General features: G+C 46.1%; 1 protein-coding gene across 4 annotated transcripts in view; it reads left to right on the forward strand.

The window, feature by feature from the left end:
• Window positions 1–10960, forward strand: part of irak1 (interleukin 1 receptor associated kinase 1) — a 15355-nt gene that overhangs the window by 1846 nt on the left and 2549 nt on the right. Inside the window, exons 2-14 of one of the 4 annotated variants that reach the window (XM_015397172.1) lie at window positions 456–623; window positions 692–790; window positions 873–964; window positions 1081–1293; window positions 2324–2388; window positions 2471–2585; window positions 3849–3970; window positions 5396–5606; window positions 5686–5754; window positions 8084–8171; window positions 8247–8341; window positions 8437–8983; window positions 9053–9151. In XM_015397172.1, the coding sequence (XP_015252658.1) occupies window positions 456–623; window positions 692–790; window positions 873–964; window positions 1081–1293; window positions 2324–2388; window positions 2471–2585; window positions 3849–3970; window positions 5396–5606; window positions 5686–5754; window positions 8084–8171; window positions 8247–8341; window positions 8437–8983; window positions 9053–9151 (1983 nt within the window). Of the gene's footprint in view, window positions 1–455; window positions 624–691; window positions 791–872; window positions 965–1080; window positions 1294–2323; window positions 2389–2470; window positions 2586–3848; window positions 3971–5395; window positions 5607–5685; window positions 5755–8083; window positions 8172–8246; window positions 8342–8436; window positions 9152–10960 lie in introns of all 4 variants that reach the window. The other 3 variants (XM_015397157.1, XM_015397180.1, XM_015397165.1) reach the window with 3 other exon arrangements.

Below are 10960 nucleotides of genomic sequence, written 5' to 3' on the forward strand. Positions count from 1 at the left end.
TTCTGGTAGTCAGTAGGTTTCTGCTCATCATCAAACCGGGTCACATGGCTGCATCTCCTCTGACTCTCAGAGGAGGTGATGTTGCAGAACCCAGAACATTCTGCGTTGGTGGATGTTGGTTCTGAAGGTTCCTGGGTCGGGTTCTCCTTTCTTGGTTCTGAAGCAGCTTTTACCACCTTTGGGTTTTTCTGCGCTGAAACATGAAGTGAGCCAAACAGAGAAACAGGAACCTTCTGTTCTGAAGTGAGAATGTGAGGCGGAACGACAGGAAACGTAGCTTTGGGTCTGAGGTTCTGACCCTACTCAGGCTGAGGTGAGGGGACGGTTGGTTCTGTGCTGCTGGACCTGCTGGATCTGTCAGTGTGCTTGGTTCTGGTTGGAAGGTTCTGATCAGTTTGTGTTAATCGGGATCCTGGTTCTGGATGCTGACCCGGTTCCGGCCCCTGTCTCTGCAGCCTCAGAGGTCCTCAGGGACCAGACGGCGGTCCGCTTGGCGGAGCGGCGGGAGAGGCGGACGGACTGGGTGATGAACCAGTGGGAGAACCGGAACGGTCGGGTCGGGGATCTGATCGACCTGCTGGAGGAGCTGCACCTCTTCAGAGCGCGGGACGTCATCCTCAGCTGTGAGTGACCTCTGACCTCTGACCTCTGACCTGAAGGACAGACCATCTTCAGCTCTGTTTCTCTGCAGGGAGGCCGACTGTGACTCCTTCCCCGCCGCCTGCCCTTCCTCCTCCTCCTCTTCCTCCTCCTCCTCCTCCTCCTCTGGATGAGCCTGCTCTGCCCACAGGTGAGACGCTTCACCGCTAGCGACAAAGCAACGCCCTGATTGGTCCGTTACAGTGATGATGTCATTCTGTGCTAATCCTCAGCTTCCTGTCCAGTTGAAGAGGGAGGAAAAGCGCTTCCTGGACCGGCGCCGCCCCCTGACAATCTGCACACCGAGGACCACCAGCGCTCCCAGGTGACCTAACCTGGAATTACCGGAGAAAGTCCAGAACCCGTCTGTACCAACGGATCGGCTCAGAACGGAACCAGAACCTGATACCAGCCCTGATCCATGATATCATCTCCCAACAGGAGCCGCACCCACCTGCCCCTGCGATCGATGATGTCATCCCTCCACCTTATTCTAACAGCCTGGTCAGCGCCGCCATCTGCTGGTCTTACGAAGAGGTGCATGCTGGGACGCAAGGTTTCTCCCCCAGCCTTCAGGTTGGAGAGGGAGGCTTTGGGGTCGTCTACCGAGCGTCTCTCAGGAACATGGACTGTGCCGTCAAGAGACTGCGACAGGTCAGCCCCACAGACAGACAGACAGACAGATAAAACGCAGGTCTCTAGTGGTTGGAAGGAGGAACTACACCAGAACAACCTTTAGATGCATCTCCCCTCCAACACCTGAGCCAGGTGGCCCAGCGGGGCGACACTTACTGCTGATAGAGCCTCTGGCTGCAGGTTGCTTAGTTTTTACCACAGAGTCTTAAAAGGAAAAGTCCAGTCAGCAAGAATAACCAAAGGATCATTATTATACCTATAATACATTCGCAGTGATTTAATGAATTTAGCGTTAATCAGTAAAAAAATAAAACCAAAAAACTGTTTAAGGTTGGTTTTTCTTTCTTAACATAAATGGCTTCCTTCACGCCCCTCTCAAACCACCTGTCTTCTTTGTCCAAAATGTGAACATTCTGGTCCTCCAAAGAATGTCCTTTGTCCATATGGTGTAGATGTAGCGCGGTCTTGTCCAAAGGAGGGTGCTCTTCTGTGTTGGGCCAACACAGAAGAGCGCCCCACATTTTGGACAAAGCAGACAGGTGGTTTGAGAGGGGAATTTCCATATTATTCGCCTCATTAGGACTTCTTACACATAGATTAAGTTATTTCACGTCTTTGCTTCTTTTAATTTCTTGGATTTTCTTCACCAATCCTCTCAAGGCTGCGGTTCTCCCTGCTGTTCCCTTTCCTGCCATACCTTTTCCTTCCAGCTAATTTTCTTTGAATATGCCAGGTTATAGCAGTGAGCAACTAGCGTCTTTATAAGACACCTGTTGTGGCTCCGCCTCCTTTTGGCGGATGTCAGTAGCTGTCTCCTGGACATGTGGCCAACGGTCTTCCTCATGAAGGAAACGCCTACTGACCAACATGGAGCGATCATCCAGAGGTGGCTACCTCTTGGAGTGAATTGGCTAATTGTTTTGTGGCACCATGAGTTCCCAGTACTAAGGGCTTGAAATATTTGACTCTATGTGTAATGGATCTATGTGATTAGTGCCTTCAGAGTCAGTGGATTATTCAAGCTAAATGGAACTGTTGTTGTTCACAGGACAGCGAGATGGACTGGACCCGTTTAAGGAAGAGTTTCCAGACTGAAGTGGAGAACCTGTCTAAGTGCGTAGCTCTGCGCCCATCAGGGCTTCAGAGTATAACAGCAGAATGCTAATGTGTGTGTGTGTGTGTGTGCTGTCTGCAGGTTCAGACATCAGAACATTGTAGATCTGCTGGGCTTCAGTGAAGGAACCGGAGGACTGATGTGTCTGATCTACAGCTACATGGAGAACCGATCCCTGGAGGACCAGCTGCACAATGTAACACCCAACACACTGAGCAGTCCTTCTGCTGCGTCTGTTCCATGTCCAACTGAGTGAGACGATGGCGGCTTTCTAACCATAACCGGGCTGGCAGAACCGCTTCATAGAGTTGACAATGAAACCATCTTAAGCAACCTGATGCTAAACTGTAAAACAGAACATCTTAGCTCTTCCTTTAGTCCCACCATGTTTTCAGCTCATTACTGGTTAAACTGGGGCTTAGTTCTCATACTACAGTATCTGGAATAAAGGTTTCTTTATTTCAGCCTCTGACTGTGAGCAGATTGGTAGTAAAATCTGCTGATCAGGGGACCTGGCTGCTGGTGAGCACCCTTAGTTAACCATTTGTCACTCGACCAATCATGGGATGCTGGCTGCTGATGGTCTGCCTATTGACCTCAGCTGCCTAAGAAGGTGGAGGAACATCAGTTCATCTCATCCAGTAGGGTTTTATTTTTTATGTTGGTATTCTGCCCTTTTTCTAAGTGTACGTGAATTTACACATTAGGCATGTTTCATGTCTTGTTGCTGTGTTGAAGTTGTATTTTTTATTTTTTTTTTTTGCTCGTCCATGTATTCATGTTTTCCTGTGTTTTAAATGTCCTTGAGCCTTTTTGTAGGTTCCAGGTGTGTTTCAGTGTGTCCCAGGTGTGTTGCCTGTTCCAGCTGTGTTTTTCTGGGTTCCAGGTGTTTCTGTGTGTTAGAGCTATTTCCTTTTGTGGTCCATTTGTGTTTCTATTGATTTCAGGTATGGCTTTATGTGTTCCAGGTGTGTTTCTTTGTGTTCCAGGTGTGTTTTTGTGTATTCCAGATGTTTGTTTGTGTTTCTATGTGTTCCAGCTTTGTTTTGTTTTTGTGCCAGGGGTTTTTCTATGGGTTCCAGGTGTGTTTATATGTGTTCCAGGTGTGTTTTTGTGTATTCCAGATGTTTGTTTGTGTTTCTATGGGTTCCAGGTCTGTTTCTATGGGTTCCAGGTCTGTTTTTGTGTGTTCCAGGTGTGTTTCTTTGTGTTCCAGCTGTGTTTTTGTGGGTTCCAGCTGTGTTTTTGTGTGTTCCAGGTGTGTTTTTGTGTATTCCAGATGTTTGTTTGTGTTTCTATGGGTTCCAGGTGTACTTCTTTGGGTTCCAGCTGTGTTTCTTTGTATTCCAGGTGTGTTTCTATGGGTTCCAGGTGTGTTTTTGTGTATTCCAGATGTTTGTGTTTCTATGGGTTCCAGATGAGTTTCTCTGTGTTCCCATCAAATGTTTCTTTGTTCCAGGCATGTGAGGTTCTGTCATGGCCTCTCCGGGTCAGTATTGTGGAAGGAGCAGCAGCAGCTCTTCAGTTTCTGCACCATCCCCCCTCAGGTCAGGAACCCCTGATCCATGGAGATGTCAAAAGGTCAGCGTTCCCTCTACCTGCCACTGTGCTGATGTGTTTGTTTGCTAGCAGTATATGAAGAACATGTCCCAGTTTGAGCTTTACAGTAACTTTAGTATAAAGATCATCATTCCGAACAATTTGTTTTCCAAATTTAAGGTTAATCTGTATAAACTAGGTTCAAAAAATTTTTAACACAAAATATATTATTAATATTTCTCTTGACATGAATTTCACCTTAAGCATCTGTAACAGCAAAGGTAATTCACTAGGGAAACCAAACCAAACAAAACTAAGCGTAAGGCACTTAAGCTCTCGGGTCTATTTTTCAAAAAGCACATACTTATACTTTATAAGACGTTTCTCAACTTGTACGATTCCTAAACTGTTAATTTTGATATCAACTAACAGAAAGAAAAAAACAACAAAAGAAAAAGATGTTTACATACGGAAAGAAATAAATACAGTTATTGTAATTACAACATCTGAGTAAAAACATAAAGTAGCCAGACTTGGTTTTGCAGGTGTGAACATTATTGTTTGGGATTTGGTTCTTTGGACTTTATATAATTGACAGAAATGGATCTGGATATTCAATTCTATTCAGTTTATTTCTATAGCGCCAATTCACAACACATGTCATCTCAAGGGACTTTTCAGAGACAATTCAACCAGATCATCCAGTCAGATTGATTCAAAGTTTTCTTTCTAAGGAAAACCAGCTGATTGCATCGACTCATTGACTCTTCAGCAATCCCTCACACTAAGCATGCTTGTAGCGACAGTGGAGAGGAAAAACTCTATTAATAAGAATTTAAAGAAACACACTTTTATTTACAAGCAAGTAAATAATTCTCTTCTCAATAAAGCTAAACTGCTGCAATGATCTAGTCAGTCAACTGGCTAATTAGAAATCTATGGAAAAAGGTGAAAATCAAAAAGCACAGGAAGGATTCTCAGAACCTACGCCAGTAGAAAAAGGGTTCAGGATCCCAACCGAACAAGGAATATGTCTCCTGCCTGAACACAGGACCCATCTGGAAACTGTTATGACATCCTAGAATCATCAGGGTTTATGAACAAACAAAGCTGAGTATCATCAGCATAAACATGAATCCATATTGGAGCATAAAGACAACTGACCCAAACACTGAGCCCTGTGGTACTCCACAAGTAATCCAGATGATTTATCTGTCAGTGAAATGAGATTTAAACCAGTCTAGTGCTGTTCCCTGAATTCCTGCAAAACATTCAAGTCTTTTTTTAAGGAACATTATGATCAACTGTATCAAATGCAGCACTGAGATCCAACAGGACGAGCACAGATACAAGTTCTTTATCTGAGGCCATGAGAATATCATTAGTGACTTTCACCAGAGCTGTTTCAGTGCTATGATGAGCTCTAAAGCTGGATTGAAACTTTCATATTCTTCTGTACTTCTGCAGTTCTAACATCCTGTTGGACCAGCATTGGGTTCCGAAGCTTTCGGACTTTGGTCTGGCTCGGTACGTCCCACGCAGCTCGGCGGATTCTGCGACACAGACAACGTCTGTTGGTAAGACGACAACAGTGAGAGGAACGCTGGCGTATCTGCCGGACGAATACGTGAGAAGAGGAGAGCTGTGCACGGCGGTGGACGTCTACAGCTTCGGAGTGGTGAGAAGCTGCAAGGGCTGATGGGAAATCTGCTCTGTGGGTCTGAACTGGGCCTTAAAGTGTCCTGTGTGTGTTTCAGGTTCTGCTTGAGGTTCTGACGGGGCGCCGGGCTCTAGAACGGGACAAGAAGTGTGGAGAACGATACCTGGTGAGAATACTCGACTCCTCAATCGTTTCTCTTGAGTAAACATCTTAAATATGCCAAAGACTGCGTTCAGACCTGAGAACAATCAGCCTCTATTGGCAGGGGGAACAACTCACTGACTGAAGAACTTGGCCAGCGACCCGGGTTAAAGTTGTATTCAAAAGTCTTTGCTCTGATCAACATGCTGTGCGAACAGCAGACCTGGCTTGACCCACTAATTTACGTGATACCATTGAACGCAGCGTACGGACGTCAACACAACAGTCGCTTCTGATCTAACGAGCAGAATCCGCTCTGTTTCTATTCAATGAACATGAAGCAGCTTTGGTGAGAGGCATTCAGATCGATAATGGAGAGAAACAATAGAGCACAATGTCTCCCTGCCTTCCTTCCATGTTGCTCTCCATTGTTTACGTCCCTGATTTCTGTCGCACTGATGCTGTTCTGATACTTTAAGATGTTTATTGCCCAACCTAGGGGTAGGGGTGGAAAATATCTTATTTAATTAGATTTTATTTAAACTGTCATATATTGTTTATGAGCATGCCCCCTACTGGCTGTGTTTTAGAGCAATAAATGAAAGTGTGATTAAACTCAAATCATGGGCCGTTTCTCAATATGTGCACCTGTGCGTTCTCATGTGCTCATGAAACATCATCAACCTCAACCCTAGTACTGTTCCAATTCCCCGGATGTTGTTCTCTCCCCTCCCTATTTACCCAGCATGCATCAGAGCAGACGTTTTTGGCATTGACAGCTGTCCCAGCATGCACTGCGGCAGCAGCAACTTTCAATGGAGCGCTCCATTGAAAGTTAAAAGTTCTCTTTTCTGTTGCTGTTGTTCAATAAAAGTTCGTTTTAAGATCATTTGAGGCGAGAATATTCTACTTTAAAGCGTCACTATATGGAACATTTACCGATATTTAATGCGTAATTTAAAAAAAAAATGTTTCCGAAGTTGAGAGGACAGCGGCAACCTGCAGACCTCACAGGCTAACGGCAGCCAGGGCTAACGTTAGCCCTCTCTCTGCATAGCCATGTGTGAAGGACCGCTGGCTCTGATGGCGAGTTTTTTGTCTTATTTGGCAAAATGTTCATTTAATTTGTGTTTATCTCACTGTGTTCATCATTATTCCCCCATTAAATGAAAAAAGCTATAATTTAATATTATTTAGAGACTATAAATAACAGGAGGTGAAATGCAGCTCTAGACGAGCTGTGGTGATGTCATCAGCACGCTTCTGTTCCAGTTGCCCCATATTTATGCTGCGTGTTCCCGTTCTCCCAGAGTCCAGACTTTCCTGGGTTATTCTGAAGAACAGACTTGGCGGGAACACGAGTCCGTAGTCACGTTCTAGTGAATTGAGAAACGGCCATGGTCAAACAGTTAATTCTGCACATACATGGAATAAATTCACGACAACTTCTGTTATAAATAATTTAAGAGTTTATTAACAAAAATCATTCAGCTCCAAGACAACATATTTAAAAATTCTTGACTAAAAACTAGAGAAACTCAACTAAACTACTACGGACAAAGAGGAAACATGGTTGAAAACCATATTACAGTTGAAGATGGATTTTGTGTTAAAAAACCAAAGTTTATATTGAAGAATTTGGGATGTGATCAAATTAGCTTTTCACTAATGTTTTTAAACCAATTCACAATGTAAATCCACGAGGTGAATAAAACATTATTTTGCTAAATAATGTTTAATTAAATTATTTTGTTGATTGGGAACCAATAACCTTTAGTCAAATGATTCTTTACCCTGTTTGAAATAGCTAGCTTTTTTGTCGCTGTTGTTCAATAAAAGAACATTTTAAGATTATTTTAGGTGAGAATGTTATACTTTAAAACGTTACTATATGGTCCATTTACCGATTTAATGCATAATTAAAAAAACAATTTCCGAAGTTGAGAGGAGCGCGGCAACCAGCTAAGCTCCAAAGCTAACGGCAGCCAGGGCTAACGTTAGCCCGTCTGCAGCAACCATCTCTACGTCACAGTCAGTGTCTCTCATTGGTCAGAGCGTTGGCCAATAGGCACAGACATGGTTTGAAAAACAACGGGTTGTTCTCATCAACAATCCTCCGATGTCTCATTCATCGAGGCCAGACTAAATCACACCTTTAATCTCACATTTAGTCTGGTTTATCAGGCTAAGCTCTCACGGCTGTTTTATGAGCAAAACTGCATCTTGATTATGTTAAGATGAAACATAGACATTGGTTCTCAATCTTCAATAGTTTATCATGGTTAATGTCCCAACGCTGCAGTCCGTCTGTGAGTTCTGGTCGTATAAAACACTGCTCTGGTTCTGGCTTACAGCGGGACCTTGTTGATGAAGTCGACGACGGTCCAAACGGTTCCTCAGCAGAGGCCTGGAGGAGACACCTGGACCGACGGCTGATTGGAGGTCTGTGAGCGCTAAGGGGCCGACTTTGGCTCTCGCAGATCTTTCCCTCTGTTTACCTGACAGTTCTGCCTGCAGGAGGCGCCGCTGAACCCGACGGATACCTGCAGATGGCGACACTGGCCCAAAGGAATCTGAGCAGACAGAGGAAGAAGAGACCCACCATGACTGAGGTCAGAAACTGCTGATTCAGGTCCAGACTGTCCTGGTTTCAGGTTCAGGTCTTCAGTCCATGAGGTCCAGGTTCTCACTCCTCTTTCTTCTTCAGGTGTTTCATAAACTGAGAGACATCGGCAGCGTTTTGAGGAGGAAACCCTCCTCGTCCGTACGGCCAGAGCCCCCTCGCCATTCCTCTCCCAGACCCCCCCGCTCCCTGGACTCCTGCATCACGGCTGTTTCCCAGCAGTTATCCAAACTGGGACCACTGGAAGCAACCTTCCCTCCCTCCCAGTACTACTCCTCTTCCTCCTCCTCTTTTGGGGCTCTCACCCCTCCCCATCCGCTCCACTCCTCCTCCCTCAGCCACCTCTCCTGCTCCCTGGCTGGCCCGTGTGAAACTGACGAGAGCCGCGGCTTCTCCCAGTACGAACTCAGACCACAGCTGAAGTCCAACGGAACCAGCTGCCGGTCTAAGAACCCGAGTCCAGCCGGACCTGGAGAGTCCCAGCTCAGCCAACCCTCTGTTCCCACTGAGGACCAGTACAACTACCCGTCCCAGCCCAGCAGCACCTCCTCAAACAGCTCTGGCCCCGGAGCGGCAGCGGGCAGTTTCTCCCCCGCCGGGTCGCTACAGTCCAACCCGGCCGGACTCTCAGGTATGTGTTCCAGTCGGGTGTTGGTTCTGGTGTTTTCGATCGACGCTTCATCAGACTTTGTTTGTTCAGTTCTTATCAATCCCAGCAAACAGCGACTGTTGGAGAAGAAAACTCAGTACGAGGAGGAACAGATCAGAACCACGGAACTGCTGTCTTTGGAGGACCTTTGTACGTAAACCAGAACCTTCCTGCTAGCTTTCTGTTAGCTTCGATGCTTCCTGGCTTGATGCTTCCTGGTTTGGAATTACCATTCTGCTTACTACAGACCAATCAGGCGGTTCTACTTTCTGGTTGGTCAGCAGTCCTTCGGGTCCAGGTCCAAGTTATAGATTCTAACAGCCGGCGTCACAGACGTTCGAATCGAGCTGCGGCCATATTGAGTACCTGCTCTGGTCTGCTGTGCGTTGTTACTTCCTGATCCGTACTGGAAGCACCATCCGAACCATCAGCTCATGTGCAAGCATGAGGTCGTCATCCAGGTCGCCATAAATAATGTAATTATGGAACTAAAAGTACTTATTGCTAAAACAAAACTTTAAAAATTGTTATGACTTTTCTGAGACAAGTTTGAGGCTTTTTAAATTTCTATGTTCTCTGACGTCATCATGGGACATGATCAGAGCAGTCCGGCAAAATATGACTAAACCATGTTTATCTGTATTTTAGTTGTTTCTTTCTTTAGGTTACGCGCTATATAGCATAATATTAACAAGAAAGGAAAACTTCAAACTCAAAAGATTAGATTTATGTTTAAATCCAAAGCTAAAGAAGTTAGCTCCCTAAAGTAGCGATCCCATTTCCGGTGCTGATCGGGAACAGAGTGATAAAACAGATTTTAAGGCATTTATTTTCTCAGGAAATAAATAATTAACCTTTGACACACTTTAGTTTAATATGCTTGATATTTTAAGGGAGTCAAAAACTGGATTTAGGTCTTTTTTTTTTTACAAAGTGAAACCGACAGCGACCCAGTTGTAAATCTGGTTGTGCAAATTATCTGATGGTACGGATCGTGCTTCCAGGATGGATCGGGTAGTGACACGGCCGACGTCACAGACGCTTTATTCTAGCTGCGGTCATTTTGAGTACCTGCTCTGGTCCCCTGGGCAACCAGAAACACGTAGTGCCGTCGGGTTTGACAATAAAAGATGGCGGCACCTACAGACAAAAGTGGCACATGGCATATTCCAATTGGGAACTGGCATATGCCAGTTTTGTCAAAGGTCCTACATGTTTTATCAAGACGTAGGCTGGGAAAATCGTCCGGGATTTTGGTCGACCATAGTGCAGCAGAACCGAGCCGTGAGCTCCAGAGCTGGTCCGGGAACTCTGGTGGACGGGGGAGGCAGCCAGGCGAGGACGGAGGGCCCGAACCCGACCCGGTGACGGTATGCTTCCAGGAGAACTGGACAGGGCCGTAGAAGGTCTACAACCCATCAGCAGAACCGCTATCTGCTCCTTTGTTCAAGGAGGAGCAGGAGGAGCACTGCCAGAGGCCTACAAAATGACCTCCAGCAGGTCACTGGTGTGAATGTCTCTGACCAAACAATCAGAAACAGACTTCACGATGGCGGCCTGAGGGCCCCACGTCTTCTAGTGGGCCCTGAGCTCACTGCCCGGCACCCCGGAGCTCCATTGGCATTTGCCACCGGATTTGGCAAGTCGGCCACTGGCGCCCTGTGCTTTCCACAGATGAGAGCAGGTTCATCCTGAGCACACGTGACAGACGTGAAAGGGTCTGGAGAAGCCGTGGAGAACGTTCTGCTGCCTGTAGCCTCGTTCAGCATAGGTTTGGTGGGGGGGTCAGTGATGGTCTGGGGAGGCATATCCATGGAGGGATGCACAGACCTATACAGACTAGACAACACCACCCTGACTGCCATTAGGGATCGGGATGAAATCCTTGCTCCCATTGTCAGACCCTATGCTGTTGCAGTGGGTCCTGGGTTCCTCCTGGTGCACGACAATGCCCGGCCT

The sequence above is a fragment of the Cyprinodon variegatus genome, unplaced genomic scaffold, assembly GCF_000732505.1.
Source record: "Cyprinodon variegatus isolate N-32 unplaced genomic scaffold, C_variegatus-1.0 Scaffold28, whole genome shotgun sequence".
NCBI classification, from domain to species: domain Eukaryota; kingdom Metazoa; phylum Chordata; class Actinopteri; order Cyprinodontiformes; family Cyprinodontidae; genus Cyprinodon; species Cyprinodon variegatus.